This window comes from Tyto alba, unplaced genomic scaffold (genome assembly GCF_018691265.1).
Source record: "Tyto alba isolate M040663 unplaced genomic scaffold, T.alba_DEE_v4.0 Super-Scaffold_17, whole genome shotgun sequence".
Classification (NCBI taxonomy): Eukaryota; Metazoa; Chordata; class Aves; order Strigiformes; family Tytonidae; genus Tyto; species Tyto alba.
Window position 1 is genome coordinate 1,892,171 of NW_024881279.1, and position 17,970 is coordinate 1,910,140.

General features: G+C 41.0%; 1 protein-coding gene across 2 annotated transcripts in view; it reads left to right on the forward strand.

Moving 5' to 3' along the window:
• Positions 1–16,885, forward strand: part of LARS1 (leucyl-tRNA synthetase 1) — a 33,502-nt gene extending 16,617 nt beyond the window's left edge. For both annotated transcript variants that reach the window (XM_042790178.1, XM_042790180.1), the window contains 13 exons: positions 1,315–1,527; positions 2,918–2,975; positions 3,874–3,937; positions 4,538–4,721; positions 4,986–5,076; positions 5,927–6,067; positions 6,627–6,767; positions 6,862–6,972; positions 8,683–8,793; positions 10,943–11,047; positions 12,850–12,945; positions 13,936–14,068; positions 16,483–16,885. In XM_042790178.1, the coding sequence (XP_042646112.1) occupies positions 1,315–1,527; positions 2,918–2,975; positions 3,874–3,937; positions 4,538–4,721; positions 4,986–5,076; positions 5,927–6,067; positions 6,627–6,767; positions 6,862–6,972; positions 8,683–8,793; positions 10,943–11,047; positions 12,850–12,945; positions 13,936–14,068; positions 16,483–16,688 (1,654 nt within the window). In that variant the 3' untranslated portion in view covers positions 16,689–16,885. The remainder of the gene's footprint in view (positions 1–1,314; positions 1,528–2,917; positions 2,976–3,873; positions 3,938–4,537; positions 4,722–4,985; positions 5,077–5,926; positions 6,068–6,626; positions 6,768–6,861; positions 6,973–8,682; positions 8,794–10,942; positions 11,048–12,849; positions 12,946–13,935; positions 14,069–16,482) is intronic.
• The last annotated feature ends 1,085 nt before the right edge of the window (positions 16,886–17,970 follow it).

Genomic DNA, 17,970 nt, shown 5'->3' on the forward strand with positions numbered 1-17,970 from the left:
GGCAAGGCTTTCATTTTGGCTCAAACCTCTCTAATTATAGAGAGGCTACTTAACATACTAATCATGTCTGGAAACAAACTTTGAAGTAAACATCCTGAGCACTGAATTACAGATTTGATGTAATTAAGTGTATACAATTAGAGTGTACTCTCACGCAAGTAGATAGCATCTTTCTTATACTGTTAGCAAACACTTTTTACTAAGATTTACTCTGTGGGGTAAAGCAAAAGGGGATTTATGGCACATCATGTGAGTCACCATTTGGTTGCAACGGTCTTTGGCACCAAACATAGAAGCTAAGTTACAGCACACCACAGTAATTTAAAGAATGGAACAATAACTACCAGAACTAAACCAGTAAGCTGCTGCATGTAAGACTTTGTTCTAGACTGGTAGTATTGACTGTCATTTGAACTGATGGTTTAATATGTCCTGAAGGTACTTTGGATCCAGAATGCTTTTCCTCTCCATAATACAGGCCAAGGCACCTTAGTGGATGTTAACAACTAGTGAACTTTGATTTGAAATGGTGTAATTTGAGATGTGTGCAGGTAGTATCTAGTGGACTCCAGAGAAATTGTTAGGATCTAGGAATAAAAATCTTTGTGGAAACAAGAATATTTTTTAATGCAATTGAGTGGCGGTAGAACTGTGGGTCGAAGTTGCATCTCATCAGTGTTTTCACTGAAAATTGTGGATCATACATCTAGTAGTTGGTAAAACGTGTCTTATAATAAATGTTAATTTGGAATGGATTAATTCCATTCAGAGTGGGAAAAGACCACTAATTTTTCCGTGTAGCACATGACCTTGCATTGTAGAGTAATTCTCTTGTACTCCTGCTCTTTTGCTTTCATGGAAGCCAGTAGGAATGGCGATATGACCAGTGCAAGGGAGGGCAGGGAAATTTAGCTACTAGTAATAGGTTTTTAGTATTGTTAAGGTCACAAGTGGTGCTGGGAGGGGGGTAACATTTGGAAAAGAAATGATCAGGTTTCCAGGACATTCGAGATTATGCTTTCATTATTAATTTTTCTTTACATGAGTCTTCATACTTTATTGGGAAATATCAGAGGGCAGTTTAAGCAGGGCATGGGTTGAGCAGTTTTGACTTTTGATTTTGTTTCTGATACTGGACTCACTCATCTGATCTTAGACAAAGTACCTGTACACTCTTTGTCCGTGTTTGCTCTGCTTATTAAATGGAGTATGTTGTGAGAATGCATCAACAGCTTTATGCTGTCTTATACAAAGTGCTGTGGAGCATAAGAGGAACTTTTACTGACATCTCAATATGGGACTAATTCTGTGCAGGGCACATCAAATGAACAAAGAAGTTTGGGATTACATCTTCTTCAAGGCAGCTCCATTTCCTAAAACTGAGATTCCGAAAGAAAAGTTGGACAAGCTAAAGGAGGAATTTGAATTTTGGTATCCTGTGGATCTGAGAGTTTCTGGCAAAGATCTTGTTCCAAATCATCTGTCGTACTACCTGTATAATCATGTGGCCATGTGGTCAGATCAAAGGTAAGTTTGGAGATAATGCAAAACTGGTGTGCAGGAGATAAAGCTGGAGAGTTTGAAGTTCTGGTACATTCGCTGATGGGTTTTTTGGACTGTGCAACATTCAGAATTGGGTAGAAAAATGTATTCTTTCCCATTGCAGCTGTTGGCTATAGTAGAAGTTATTGAAATTGAAGGCTTTTTACCATTATTTCCCCTGTTTTTTTCTAGAATCCTTTAAAGATTTTGAGATGTGAGATCCTTACATACAAATTCTAAAACATTATTTAAAGCAAAACTGAAATCTAACTGCATAATATGACTTCAGTTGACTTGCTGAAATCCTGTCTATTCTAAACACTGGAATTCCAGCATGTAGCATAATTGACTTGGCAATTTGTATTGGCTCTAGAGCAAAGCTAAAGGCTTGTATGTCCTGACTAAACAGTATCTTGGCTTGGTGCTTCTTTAGAGGATGTGTTAAAACATACACCAACGCTGTTTCAGTTTCTTTAGGGTTTTTTCCTCCTTTGGGAGTGGAGATAATACTAAGTAGGAGCATCTAGAACTAAATCCAAATGCAGCTGGTGTTGGAGTTGTGGTGTTTGATGCTATTTTTCATGTTTTAGCTGTCTACAGCAGTGTGAAATACTCAGGTAAACACACAAAAAAGCAAATGTGTAAAAGTGGAGGAAAAAATTGTAACTTCAGCTTTCTTTGGCCTGTTTTATAAAAGACAAATCTGTAAATATCTCCTATGGATTTTCCAGTGTTGAATTGTATTCCTGCACTGCAATTTTAAGTATCTTAATGATAATAAAGTTTTCTTAATTACTTCTCAAGGATGGCTAAAACAGCACATATCTATTCCCATGAACTATTCAGTACAGATTGAGAATCTTTGCTGATCACATGGTGCTTTTAGAAGGATGTAGTTTGGAGCATGCAGATACTATGTTTGCATATCCTTGAACCTCTACTTAAGAGTTGTATAAAACTATACATAGACAAAGCTGTTTTCTGATGTGTAGTAAAGATGATCGTGGGGCGTTCAATATCTGGTTCCTCCATTGGTAGAGACATATGGGACCTGACTCTGTCAAGTGCTGTTGGGCAGTGCCAATCACTAGCCTTTAAATTAAATGTAGCTGATTAGAGGGATGTGGGATGAAGGACGTATAATTGTAGGTGCAGTGCTCCATGTGCTGCATTTCAGCAATGATAATCCCTAGCCCTTATATTGTAGTTCTTTTCGTCTTCAAAGACACTCCTTAATTCATTTAAGATACCCCTTTGTTATTTTTTGAAGATTCGACTTAGGATGTTCATCCCAAACTTGAACATAAAATGTTTGCTCTTTTTTCAAAAGAGAAAATTTATTTACTTTACCAAATGCTTTGTATCTTGTCTTCAGAGAAAAATGGCCAGTCGCTGTGAGAGCAAATGGACATCTCCTTCTCAATTCTGAAAAGGTACAGTGAGATTTCATGTATGAGATGGCTTTTACGGTTGTCAAAATAGGCACTTGTCAGCCAGACTGGAGAAATCCTTCTTGGAATTTAAGAGGAGAAAATAGTGAAAATTCTAATTTCTTCATCGATGCCCTTCAGTTTTTCATTCATCAGAGGCAAAGACCTGCCTTTCTTCCAATTCTATCTAACAATTCAGTTAGCTCTTGTATAGATTCACCAGTTTAGTAAAGATTTCAGTGCATTTCTATTAGGGTAATATAGAATATAGGATGATTTTTTTCTTGTTTTTGACTAAATTTTAGCTTTGTTAAGCATTGGGTTAGGTGAACTGAGAGGAAAAGTTTTGTGCCAATAGCTTGCTAATGTATGCAAGTTCTGAAATTGAATTTAATTAAAAGTGCCTGAACCTAGGAATTAGGCCTTGGAGACTGTCTAATATGAAGCAAAAAAACCCCCACCAGGGTCCTTCTGTAAAAATAAATGCAGGATGAGCTGAAATTGCCAATTTTGAAGTAGCATTTAAGTTTAATTCCAGAAATTACCTAAATTAAGTTTTGGTACCAGTTGTCCCATTTTTCAAAGCCTGACAGAGTCTGGGGTGGAACCCAAATGCTGCAGGAGGCAGCTGCCGCTTCCCTGGGGCTGTGCTGTCCCTGGACCTCAGGAGTGACAGCCTGGGCAAGCCTCGAGACGAGTTCAGCATTCAGGAGTTAGATGAGCACTTGCACAGTTGAATCTGTTTTTGCTGTGAGACCTAATTCAGATTTCTCAAATTGCTTTTGCTTGTGATTCATGAGAAAATACTTTCTCAGTGATTTGCCCAAACCCTTGTTGCCTCTGTCTTGCTTATCCAACAATGAAATGGACGTGTGACAAAACACTCTTCTATTTCTTTCAGATGTCTAAATCTACAGGCAACTTTCTAACCCTAACACAAGCTGTTGACAAGTTTTCTGCAGATGGTAATTATGTTCTGACCTGCATCTGGTTTTTCATTTATGCCAAAATGACTAAAATTAGATTTTTGCTCTCAAAGGAGCAGTGGGTTTATTGGAGTATTGAATTGCAATAAATTTACCACTTACTGCCTGTTGTTGTTCAAAAAGCTGAACCCTATTTAGAAAATAGGGGTGCATGTTAGCACAGTACCTGTTTCAGCCAAGAACTGCTGCTGGTGTTGAGACCTCCTAGAGGGTGCCTGTGTCATTCTTCCACATTCACTTAAGAGATCAAAACATAGGACACATACTGTTGATGCGTGTGGCGTGTATGCAGATTCCGCCTTGCACGCTCTGTTTTTTTGGGCAGTGATTGTGCTAGTCTCCTGGTTCTTGGCGTCTGACTGGTTTCCTTCCTAAGGAGGGCAGTGTACCTCTCCTGGGTAAAGTGCATCCTTTGAGACACCTCTCTCTAGTTGGCCAGGAAGTTCATAAAGTCACTTTTCATTACGAGTTAATAAAATACAAAGTTAGTTGTAACTCTGTTTGAGTCCTGTGCCTCCTGCATCCATATCTACCAGCTAATGGCATGCCAGCTGTGTTAGCTGATCCACTTTGTTTCAGGCATGCGTTTAGCCTTGGCTGATGCTGGAGACACTGTTGAAGATGCCAACTTTGTGGAAGCCATGGCAGATGCTGGTATTCTTCGTCTCTACACATGGGTGGAGTGGGTAAAGGAGATGATTGCAAACAGAGACAGTCTAAGAAGTGGTTCTGCCAACACCTTCAATGACAGAGTCTTTGCCAGGTACTGTACAAAGGCCAATGATACAGTTTGGTCTGTTTTTTTTCTTGCAAGCAGTATCTCTGTTAGGTTTGGGTTTTTGTTTGTTTTTTTTTTTTTTTTTTTTTTAACAAATTAGTGAATTCCATAAAACAAAACACATTACAGAATAGGTTATGGGATTGTGTTGCACTGGTGACTTCAAGTGTTGTTTTACACAGTGTTGCCATTATGTAGGGTAGACTATGCAATATTGATGTTTTCACTTCCCTTCCCTCCCCTCCCTAGTGAAATGAATGCAGGCATAATGAAGACGGACCAAAATTACGAGAAGATGATGTTTAAGGAAGCTCTGAAAACTGGCTTCTTTGAATTTCAGGTAGGAGGTCTATTTTTAAGTGAGAAATACGAAGAAGCTAACACTTGGTATTTGTTGCTTTGTAGATTTCTTTTGATCCTGATGTCTCTGATCCTTAATTATACAGCTGCGTTGGAGTTAGAGTTGTGCCAAGAAACAAGAATACTTTAATGGAATAAGTCTGAAATCATAAAGGTTTGCTTGTGTCATTTTACAAAGGTCCAGAGGAAGACAGCTGTGATGCTGCAAATAGTCCTGATATCTAGTGTGAGCAAAAAGCTGCTTAAAAAAAGACACTATTAAAAAGAGTGTTCCCTTTCTTTAGCTCCTTTGTAATTTCTTAATAAGAAATCCAGTTAATACGTCAGCAAAATTGTTTGGGAGCAGAGTGCTTTTTGTTATACTCCAGAAACCGTGTCTCCAGAGTGTCTGCTGAACCATGCCACTTCACTTAATGAATTACAGAGACTCCTTTATGTGGCTCCTTTACGATATTCAGCAATATGATTAGGTAGGCTGAATTATATGTGTAATGATAGATCACATTCATTGTCTTTTTCTTAGTACTTATTAGTATCTTTATGCAAGGTCTTCGGGACGATAGTACTTCATACACAGTTGTGGATATTTTTGTCTGTTCTGTCTGTGCCAAGAAACACTTTGTAAAAAGTACCATATTAATGCAAAAATCAAATGGCCAGCCGACAGGTTCACTTGGGTGCTTCAGGAATAATACAGTTCTTGTAATAATCCATGAGTGGGTTCTAAGCTGCCTACCTTCTAAAGGCCTAGAATTGTCTGTGTTTTTTTCTAACTGTTTCCCCATGGCATTTGGAGAGTGTTAATGATGGTTGTGTTGGCTCTGTTTCAGGCAGCAAAAGATAAATACCGTGAGCTGGCGATAGAAGGAGTGCACAGAGAGTTGGTGTTTCAGTTTATTGAAGTTCAGACTCTGCTCTTAGCTCCTATCTGTCCCCATTTATGTGAGCACATCTGGTCACTGCTGGGAAAGGTACTTGTGTTTCAGTTTTGCCATTTGATTCGGATCTAAGCTTTTACTGATTTTTAGTAAGGCTTGTATCGGGCTTCTGGATGTCTTTCATATGCAAGTAGAAGAAACGTGTCTTATAACATGAAGAGCCGTAATAGCTTATTGTCCGTAGGACAGTGAACATAAAGAGTTAGCCTGTTACTGTGAGGATATATGCAACTTTAATACAAGTAATTTTGGTTGTATACTCAGAAGCGGGTGATCTAAAGTTAAACCAAGGAATGCAATATTCCTACACTTACTTGAGAAGCTTAGTTTTTTTTTATTTTTAAGTGCCTTGTGCTTGTAGTTGAAACTATGTAGCTATATGGCAGGTATAATTGTGTGTATAGTCCATAACACACAAATAAATGCTTGTTGGCTGTATACTTAGTCCTTTACAACCTAGTTAGAGATGGATGCTCACTGAGGTTCAAACTGTCTAAACTCCAGTTTCCAGTTAAGCTACAATGGGTCGAAAACCCACCAGATACGAATGTGTTTTCGTCTCAGCGTGTGTCATTTCTTCCTTTCTTCAAAGCCTGATTCCATCATGAGAGCCTCGTGGCCGACAGCGGGTCCTGTGGATGAGGTATTAATTCGCTCTTCTCAGTACCTCATGGAAGCAGCTCACGACCTCCGACTCCGTCTCAAGAATTACATGGTACCTGTGAAAGGAAAGGTAAATTGTACTAGGTCATCTTTTTAAGTGTGTGTACTTGATAATTCTCTGATGTCTCAGGACTCCTTCCTAATTTTTTTCTTTGTTTCCTTAGAAAAGTACTAAAGAACCTTCCCAGAAGCCTTCTCACTGTACCATCTACGTGGCAAAGAACTACCCACCTTGGCAGCATACCACCTTATCAGTTCTGCGCAAGCACTATCAGGTGGTTTCTCTGGGGTATTTGTGGGCTCTTTTTTTCTACCTGTGAAAAGCTTATAAGCTGTAATTTGTTGCCAAATTCCTTAAATATAAAGCAAGATAGTCCTAATTTTCTTTATGCTTTTATAACTGTCCAATAAATTTTGGTGCCTAATGAAGATGTCCCAAGGAATGTCATCGATATGACAGTATGATTTTATTGTGTTTTGACAATCTCAGTAAAAAGTGGCCCACGTTCTGTTAATTTGTTTTTATTTTTAGGCTATTAAAATATTACTCTTCCCCAGTATATTTCTGAGGAAACATTATCAACTGACAGATAAATGCTGCCTTACTATACAAGTGGGCTTAGAAGCATTGTTTTAGTCCTTGAATAGGTGTATACCTTTCAGTGATGTTACAAGAAATATGTTGAAATGAAATACATCAGTCATAAGTAGAAGAAATAAGCTTTTCTGAAAGCAGAAGGATCTGTGCTTGTGACATGAGGAATTGATGAGAATGGCTTTTGGCATCTTGGTGAACCATCCTTCTCAGCTTAAACAAATCAGTATTGCAGCTGATAGAGGGTTATGACTATTCTGGCTTGTGGTATTGAGATAAACCAATATTCCCCATGTGAAATTTGTTTTGGGGGCATTAAACTTTGGGCGTTCTATAGACTTTCTGCATCAGTGTTAAAATCTGCAGTTTGGTCCGATACAATAGATAGGATTGTTGCAAGTACCTAAATTTTGAATGTAAACCCCATACAATTTCCGAAACTGGTGCTTAAAATGTGCTTGTGATAAAGCTTAAATCATACAATCACAGAATGGTTTGGGCTGGAAGGGGCCTTGAAGCCCATCCAGCTCCAACCCCCTGCCCTGGGCAGGGCCCCCTTCCCCCAGCCCAGGGGGCTCCCAGCCCCATCCAACCTGGCCTTGAACCCTTCCAGGGAGGGGGCAGCCACAGCTGCTCTGGGCACCCTGGGCCAGCGCCTCACCCCCTGCACAGGGGAGAATTTCTGCCTTAGATATAACCTAAATCTGCCCTCTTTCAGTTTAAAATGGTTGCCTCTAGTCCTATTCCCACCCCCTGATCCAGAGTCCCTCCCCACCTTTCCTGTCCCCCCTTTAAGCCCTGGGAGGTCGCTCGAAGGTCTCCCCGGAGCCTTCTCTTCTCCAGGCTGAACCCCCCCAACTCTCCCAGCCCGGCCTCCCAGGGGAGCTGCTCCAGCCCCCCCAGCATCTTCGTGGCCTCCTCTGGCCCCACTTGAGCAGCTCCGTGTCCTTCTGCTGTTGGGGGCCCCCGAGCTGGCCCCAGCACTGCAGGGGGGTCTCACGATGCACCCCCCAACGCCCCAAATCCCTCTCCTTGGGGCTGCTCTCCAGCCGCTCCTCGCCCAGCCTGGGCCTGTGCTTGGGATTTCATCGACGTTCTAGTTGAAAACTTAAGTATATTAATAATGTAGTTACTGGAAAGAATAAAGAAAATGCAGAATAATACTGAGTTGCCTGAATGTCAGTAGTTATCTGGTTTTTTTTGGTCAAAATTTTAAAATTGTACTTTCAAAATGTTTCAAAGGGGTGAGGAAATTCTTATACGTGGCATCAATTATGATGACAAACCTTGCTGGTATTTATGGGAAAGCACAGAGGTTATGTGATATTAAAGGGCAAGATTTTTTTTTAATGATACCTATACTTTTTAATGGATGTTCTTCAATGTTTAGGTCAGTGGAGGTCACCTGCCAGATAATAAAGTAATTGCCAGTGAGCTTAACACCTTGCCAGAGCTGAAGAAGTATATGAAGAAAGTTATGCCCTTTGTTGCCATGATTAAGGTAAGTGTCAGAGGGATGGTTGTTGTTTAGAAAAAGCTTTTGTGAATGAAACGTGTTGGACAAAGGCAACGATAATCTGTAATTTAGTGCATGGGTATTGTTGTTAACTTTATTTCATTCCTGGATCTCCTGCTACCATTTGACTTCAGTCATTATCCTGCTTCTTGCTTATTTGGCATGTTCGTGGTTTTATTTTTAAACTACTTTGATGTTTCTGGAAGAAAGGTAAAATAAAAATATCTGTACATGAATTAGCCCAAGTGAACTAATGGTCTAGTTGAGGCTTGTGTATTTTACAGGTTATATAATCTGTGCTTTAAATACGCATGGATTCCTCTGCATTTGAAATGCATCATATTTGACTTTTCAGGTTTTTCAAGCTGAAATGAGAATAAGGTGTTGTGCTGGAGACATAAAAATGCTTAACATTCGAAAGTTAAGAACAAGGCTAGAGATAATTGATTGTACTATGTTTGAAGGAGGAAAAAAATGACTGTTGTGAGCCCTGAGTGGAATTAGGAACTTTGTGTATCATTCTTCTATTTTTATCACTAATATTCTGATATTTCATTATTATTTTCCCAGAGTCGTGCAAGCCTATGAAAATCTTGGCTTGCATTTTTTTAAAGAAGCTTTTTTGTGCTTGCTGTTGCAAATAAAAATACAGTACAGCAGCTAGGAAGGTCCAAGACACAAAGAATAAGCAAAATTTTAAATAAAAAAAAAAAGGGGTGGGGGGAAGAGTAGTATTTAAAACCTTTTTGACTTCTGCTCCTGATGTGTAGAAGTCGAGAGGGATGAGTAATAGAAAAATTTTAGTAAGTGTAAAAATATTATTTTTTTTCTCCCTAAGCTTTAGCTAAATCTCTAAAATGCATGTAATAATGTCTTCTATTTGTAAGCTTTGTCATATTTTATAAATGGAGGTGCTCTTTTGCCCTCTTTCCAGGGTTGCTATTCTAATTATTCCTTTTCATGGCAGCTCAGAAGCCTTCAGAGGAACAGAGAGCACAAAGCAGTTATGAAGCTTCCTGTATAAGTTTGTAGAGAGATGTAGTGATGTGTTAGATCAACTGATACAGGTGGGAAAGGTCAGGCAAGCTTTCAATCCTACAGTGCGTTAGGTCTGAAACATGTCCTTAGTGTGGCAGTAGTTAGCGATCCTGGTGCACACAGGGAATGGGTTGGCATGCTGAGGCTTACCTGCTAATCGATCCTTTCATTTTTAAAGAGTAGTAAGCAATTCCATATAAAGACGTAGAAGCGTCTGAGCTCAGACTCCCTAGATCAGTATGGTTTTCTTTGAAAAAAATTATTCAGCAATTCCAGTGCATAAGGAGCATTTCTCTTGTGCTTCCTATTCACGAAAGGAGGGCTGCAATGTAGGAGAAACTTTGTGATTTACAAAGGGAAGCAATTCGGTGTTAATGTAGGGAATCTTTCACATTAAACTGACAAGGAAACAAGGAAACCACAATCGTGCTGAGTCTGACAAAGCAGAGCTTCAAAGGAGACAGCTGGCTCAGCATATGAAAGCAAGAAAGGGACAGATTAAATTCCGAAGAGGAAGTTCTGTTTTAACAAAAAAAAAAAAAAAAAAATCACGTGGTTTTTATATTGCCTTTAATACTTTGTCTCTTGTGACTGTTGCGGTTGGCTTTCTGGACTAATTAAGTTACTTTTATGTTAACATATAAAGTAGTTGTTATTTCCCTGCAGAGAACTTGTTTTACGACTGCTGTGAACATGTCCAGTAGTTGTATGCTTGTCCTTTATTTTAAACTAGGTCATAAGACTGAATTTCCTGCTGTGAAATACCACTGAAATGCTGACTTATTTTGTGAATTCTCAACCAGCACATTAAGTAGGGATTATAAATATCTGTGAATGTCAAACACCTTTTCAATTTTATATTAAAAATGTGTTCTAATTGCTCTTACTCCTCCCATCAGTGTCACTAGCTCCCTGTAGAAGAAACTCTGTTACAAGAAAATTATTGTTCCTGTGTTAGCATGTTGTGCCAGCAGGGAGCTCTCATATTTAAAAGCCTATTCTTTTCATGACTAGTGTAGATAGTTTGCCATTTTGAAGCATCATTTTACCTACAGCGTTTAGAGGGTTTTAATTTTTTTTTTTTATCCTCTGACAGGAAAATCTGGAGAAGAATGGTTCACGTGTTCTTGATCTGGAACTGGAATTTGATGAACGTGCAGTGCTCATGGAGAATATTGTCTATTTGACAAATTCCCTGGAGGTTGATACATACTTGGCATATTGTTACTTGTTTTTTATTGGGATAACTGGAGGACTGGCCTTTCCTGAGGCTCTAAGCCTGTTTACATGAACTTCTGGGTGTATATTGCTCAAGTAATAGTTATTTTTTTATCAACTTTCTGTATTTTGATCTTGCTGTTTAAATTTGTCAAATATAGGTGTATAAATCTGTTAAATAGAGGCATGACACACAGTGGTAGGTGTATAATGCATAAACATGTTCCCACAAAACACAGGTAGTTTTTACTATCACAGATACAACCTGTGCTGCAGTAAAGTCCAGTGATGCTTCTGAAGAGACATTTTTCTCTGAGCCGACCAGTATCTTAGATTTTTATCAGCTGAAGAAATGAGATGGAGATATTTCAAGGCATTACTAGCAAGAACGATCAGAGTCCTTAGCCTTCTGTCCATGGACTCTTACAATGGCATGTTAACTGTAGCAGATGACCTTGCCCTCTTCCAGGAGCAGGTTCTGGGCAGGGCTTTTAAAACTATGGTGTGCAGTAAAATGGATGCCAATCTAGTAGCAGTTATGCTGCTTCATATAATAACCAGAATTTAGTTCAATAGGCAATATGTTAATGAGGGGACAGGCCAGGCAGGTTGTGTTTTAAAAGCAAGCAAAAAAACCAAAACCAAACCCCCCAAAAAACAAAAGCAACTGTTTGAAGAACTAGAAAAAAGACATATTTATTGCAAAACTTCATTTTGTAACCTGTACAGTATGAAACAAATGTGGCTTTATTGGACATAACCCATATCAGAGTGAAGTCAAGAGGAAGCAACAAGTTTTACTTTAAAATACGTATAAATCTGCAGACCCCACTGAACTGAGGGAAGGAGAAATGGATCTGTTAAAGCAGCGGATTCTGCGTGTGGGAGAATCTAGAGGAACTTGAGAACTGGGCTGTCAAATCTCCTGAAGTTTCACAGGAGTTGTCAAGTTCTGTACCAGGGCGGAATTACCCCGTATTTCTCTCTGAGTTGGTGCTGGCTGGCCGGCCATCAGCTCTGCTGGAGAGGACTTTGGGGTTGCTCTGGGGTTGTCAAGATGAATGGAAATTTAATGCAGGTGTGCTGTCGCTGCAAACGAGCTGCCTGCGCGCTGACCTGTGTTGGGAGTTACCTACAGGGGACGTGATCTGGCAAGTCAAGGGGAGTCATCCCTCCCCACGAGGCTCTGCCGAGCCTGAATTCGGCCGGGTCGGTGTTGCGCCCCTCTCTGCACCCCCAATTTAAAGGGCTTTGGGGACCTGGGGCTGTTGGCCAGAGGACCATCAGGATGGCTGGGGGGGAGCCCGGAGTGGGTGACCTGCAGCGGGAGGCTGAAGGCGGTGGGCTTGCTGAGGGGAAGATCTTGGAGAAATCTCCCGCTGCTTAGGGAGTTAAGGGTGATAAAGCCAAGCTCTTTCTTGGTAGTGGCTGAGAAGTCAAACCAGGGATGGTAACGGGGAGCCGCTGCTGGGGTTGCAGGTGGTGGGGCATGAGGAGGGGGCAGCAGAGCAGCCCAGGATCAGGAACCCGGGGGGCTGGGGGATGGCTGTCCTTGGGGGGTGGCTGGAGGGCACCAGTCCTCTTTGAGCAGGGAGTAGGTGACCCTCAGAGGCCCCTTCCAAATGATATTGTGTGATTTTTAGGTGTGCTATTGTTGCCTTGTGTCAATGCACATTTGCTTTCTGCTGTACTACGCAAACAATTGTTCTATAGGACTGATAACTCCTTTTGTTCCTTCCAAAATGATTAAACTCCTGTTTATTCCCTCCTCTACCTTTTTTACAGCTGGATCACATTGAAGTGAAGTTTGCTTCTGAAGCAGAAGATAAAATAAAAGAAGACTGCTGTCCTGGAAAACCATTTTCCATATTCAGAACTGAGGTAAATCAGAAATTCAGATACTGAAAGTCTGAAAACTTAATTTATTAAAACCCAGGCAAAAGCAAATATGACAGTTAAAAACTTTATTCAGACATAAGTGTTGGATTTATTTTGCCTTTGACCCAACACCCCTTCAAAACAAGAAACATTTCCTGAAGCAATTATGATTTTTTTTTTTTCTTCCTCTGTATAGAGCCCTAAAAGTGACTGTGAATGGTGCCTTAGCTTTAAGGTTCTTCCAGTCAACACATTTTAATGATTTGACCTGAGTACTGTTGAAAACAAGTGACCTGAGCTTTTGCATACTCTTCTATTTGTTGCTTTCAGCCATATGCCTCAACTGCTGCTGCTTAGATAAGGTAGTTTGTATTCTGCTTAAAACACAGGCCAAAGAGAGAGAATTGAGGTGGTCTTGTGCAAGTGTGGCTAAATCTCACTTCACCACTGTTACTTAGAAATTATGGTGTTGCTTATTATATGTGTTTTGAAGTATTATAAAATTACATGTGAAAATTTGTATTGCTTGTTTGCTGAATCCCAAAGTGTTTTTTAATACTTTCTGTGTTTATCTGTTAGTTTATAATGGGCTAATAAATTCCGTTCAGTTGCATAAAAATAAAACCTTTCAAGAGTATTCCTACAGCTGTGTTGTAGTGTCTTGGAAGAATTGGTGAGTAATATGTAAGACTAGTGAAACTCTACAGCAGTGGTATCATATATGAGTATTTCTAGCTCTAACACTTTTCAAGAGTAAAAATGTCATTGATTCCCCAAAATATGTCCTAAAAATTTCTACATGCTCTGGCTTATATTTTAAAGAGTTGGGGGAGTGCTTGCATTCTGCCACTGGCAGTCTGTTTCTAAACAAAGTTTATCCATCCAGAGTATTTGTTGACAGAAGACGTTTATTTGTTTTAGTTTCATGTTTCTTCCGAGGCTCTGATCACAAATACAGATTCTCCCTTAATGTTTGTATTAACTTTCTTGCAGCCCAGCGTGTCTGTATTTTTGGTGAACCCTCAACCGTCAAACGGCCACTTCTCTACAAAAATTGAAATCAGGCAAGGAGACAACAGAGAGACAGTGATCAGGCGCTTAATGAAGATGGACAGAGGAATCAAAGGTAAAATACTAGCACAGATGTACAGCTGTCACATGCTGATTGGATGAACATTCCCAGGAGAGGAGTGGAAATGGAAAGCTGCCAAAGTTTGTGCTGCTGTAATAGATGGTTAAAAAGGAGCGAGAAGTTTTGTGTTTGAGTGAACAGGAAGAGATAACATGCAAATGAATAGGTTTTTCTGTGAATTTTCCATATTAGCATTTTGTTCTGCCACTGGTACACTGAAACCTGGTTCCACACAGAGATGAATATGGATGACGTTTCCCCTTGTCCTTTGAATTTCTAAGAAAAAGAGTTAGTCTCATAACTGGTTATAGGCAGCTTCTGCCACTTCAGTTTCAGAGCCTAGGGCTGAAAAAAAAATTTGCTGGACTTATTTTTCTATTTAGCTGGAGGTGAATTAATTTAACAGCTGCTCTGTTGGTTTCTCATAATTTCTGTCCCAGTTCATAGTGGAAAACTGTCCACTTATAATTGGGATTACTGAAGAATTGCTCAGTTGAATATCAATTACCATTGTTTATGCCAAACTCGAACTAGCAACCTCTGTGGGAAATAGTTTAATACTGCTTTTGAATCCCCTGAGCTATTTTCTTCCCTGTCTGCTCTTGTATTCTTTATGCACTAATACTTTATTTCAGCTGTTAAACATTGAACTCTGCGGTCACAGGAGACGCAGTAAGCACTGGAAGGGTTTCTCAGTCGGTGGGCAGCAGCGTGAAGGCGAAGGTGTTTGCCCTCCTCTGCCTTCCTGCCGCTGCAACGCTGCGGCTCGGTCCCGGGGGCACAGGGGAGAGCATTCGGGGTGCCAGAACCCCCAGCTGCCCACCCGGGTGCCCCCGCTCGCCCCCCGGGGCCGCTGCCTCGGCCGTGCTGCAGCGCCGGGAAACCTGCCCGGGCAGAGCCGCCACTGCGGCACCTTCGCCGGAGCACGTCGAGTGCTCCGCGGTGCCTGCTGTGCTGGGGCTTAGGAACCCAGATGCCATCGTAGGAAAAACATCCAACTCTGGTGGTGCCTTTTTTTTTGGTAAAAATCTTGATGGCTGCCAGTAATTACTTTACTTCCTCTTGCTGCTTTACTGTCTAAACAGTTTTCTGTCTAGTAGCCTCGTGCAGGGCTTCTCTGCTGCCACGTAAGTTCTTGAGGTGATGTGCACTGACAAGGCAGGAGAGGAGAGATGCTGTTTCCATCTTTGTCTCACTCTGTGGCACTGAGAAGACCTTGACCTCTTTCCTGGTTTTTGCCTTGTTGCAGTTGGAATAAAAGGTGCCTTTTAGGAGTGCTGCTGTGGTCAGTTTAAATGTTGATGGTATCTTGACAGTCTGAAGGTGGTCTTTGTAAGTAGGAGTATTTCAGGGTGGATGCTTTTCCTTGATTTTTCTTGGAAACAATGTTTTTTTTTTTTTTCTAGCCTTCTTGTTGATAATTTTAGTCTTCCTCACTTATCCACCTGCTTGGAAAGATATTTTAGAACAGAGAATGACATGGTAAAGTTTCAACAATGTCTCACATGAAATAAGCATTAAGTTTCTGGCTGGTGTAATGAATGAAAACAGCTTTCTTAAAGGAACAGCAGCTGTGTTTTTGTTGAAGAATGCAGGAATTAAGAATCAAACAAATCTGAAGCACTGTGAGCTGCGAATGAAAGGAAAACTGGACCTCATCCAAAAGTTTGTGACAGCAGAGTAATTTCTTTCTTTCTGCATCTTTCAACAGCTTGTATTTATATTAATGTTTATCTGTAGAACAAAGACAACTACACACTGACGATGGTGCACACACCATACATGACCGAGTGCGTAGCAAAGTACAGGCAGGGGGAAATGCCCTGTATCCATAGTAGGTGTGTATCATACCTACTAGCCTTCTGCTAGGTGGATGTTTTGAAATGATTGAAACCAGATGAAATTAAACACTTCCTCCCTCTCTGTCTTTTCCAGAAGGTGTCACTGTTCTGTTGGTGCGCCAGGGCTAGAAGGTTGTACTTGGAGGAAGGCTTGGCTGAAAGATCCCAGATTTTTCTTGGTCTGCTTAGCAGTCTTTTACTGGTGTGCATTTTAGTAGGGAACTGTAAGACAACTCTCGCCTTCCCCTTTCTCCCAGTCTCTGAAATTAATTCCTCAGAAGACAATGCTGTAGCTGTTCCATTACTCATAGCTGTCCCAAAGCCAGAGAAGGCAAATTTAGTGCTTAGAGTGTGGTACTGGAAGTTGGTTTTGTGCTGGTACTTGCTGTGTAACCACTGAATGACATCTTTGTAGTGGGTGTAAATCTTAACATGAATGATATTCCCGAGAGAATGCACTTGCTGGGAGCAGATACAGAAGTCCCAAGTATTGCTTTGCTTGAATCTGTTGATACCCCAGCTTGCGTGTGGATCCCGCAGCCTAACCAGCCAGTCTCTTTACTGCAGATCTCTCCAAAGTGAAGCTGATGAGGTTTGAGGATCCTGTGCTTGGGCCCCGCCGTGTCCCCGTCCTTGGCAGGGAGGAAGCAGAGAAAACACCTATTCCGGAGCAAGCAGTCTTCCACATTGACCTGGACGAGAAGCGTGTTCGTGTTACTGAGAATGGCCTGACAAAGGACATTGGTGACACAATTGTTTATCTAGTTCATTAAACTGGCGCGTACCTGGCTTGATCCCTGGCAGTGAGAAAGTTCATAGAGTGACTTTGAAAGCATCTGTAGTGAACAAAGATGAGAATTTGTTCTATTAAAAAAAAAAAAAAAAAAAGCCCACCCAAGGCAACCTAATTTTGCATGCAAGTTCACCCCTACTCTTTTAAATGTGGATATAATAAAATTATTTTCCTCTGGCCCTTTGCCTTTTCTTGAAGAGAAACAGTTAACCTGAATATTAACATGGTGAATCTTGCTTTTCAGCTGCGACCGATGTTTCAGAAGCAAACTAGAGTACCACACTCAGAATTCCTCTCCCTCCTAAATAGGCTGAGATCTCGGTAAAGTTGGTTGTAAATCTCCTGTAATAGAGGGGAAAAAGTTGCTTGCACACTTTTGTATTTTACTTTTCAGTGACCCAGGTGACTGAACACCGTTAGGGCACTTTTACACAGGCTAGCAGTTCAGGAGTCGTTCGATGCTGAAGAGCTCTTACTCAAGAGTTAAATGTGAAAGTCTCCATGCTTCTCAGCTCTTAAAATGGGAGTGCCAGTAGGAAAAGTCAGTCTTTAGAAGTGTTTGCTTTCTTATTCTTTCGTAAAACTATTCATAAATCTATTTTAAGTAGAAAGGTTAAATGTTCTTTTCATAGCTTTTAAATGGATGGGGTTTGGTAATTTCAGGGCTATCACAGGCTGCTTTTTCCCTTTTTTGAGTTGTGAATCATCACCTACAGCTTCAGGGCTTCTGTCTGCCGATTCATGAAGGTGACAGACAGGGGACTTTGTTCTGCACCAGTGCAACTCTTGATGCTCCATAGGGCTTAACACTTGAACTTCCTCTAATGCTACCTTACGGTGTGGGAGGAAAGAGCAGTGCAGGAGCACAGGGCTGCCGTGCGAGTGGGCCGTTTGCTGCCCCTCCCTTTACTCTCCCTTTGAAAAGGCAGGTCTTGTTTGTGGTTACACAGACACCATTCGAGCTTTCCTTTGCTACTGCATCTCTCCTGTCCCGCTAAGCAAATACTCGTGCGGTTCTTCTGACAGGTAAACCTTTTGTCCTGGGTTGAGTGAGTGGTGGAGTGTTTTGGTGGCAGGGGAGGGGGCTATAGGGGCGGCCCCCTGTGAGAAGCTTCTCAAAGCTCCCCCAGCTCCACGTCAGCTTCACTTCTGTTTGGAAAATTGAGCCCATCAGCTGCGCCTCTGCGATAACGTATTTAAGAAGGGACGTGGTGACGGGCAGTGGGACTTGTGAGGAGGAGTTGCTGCATCTGCATGAACAC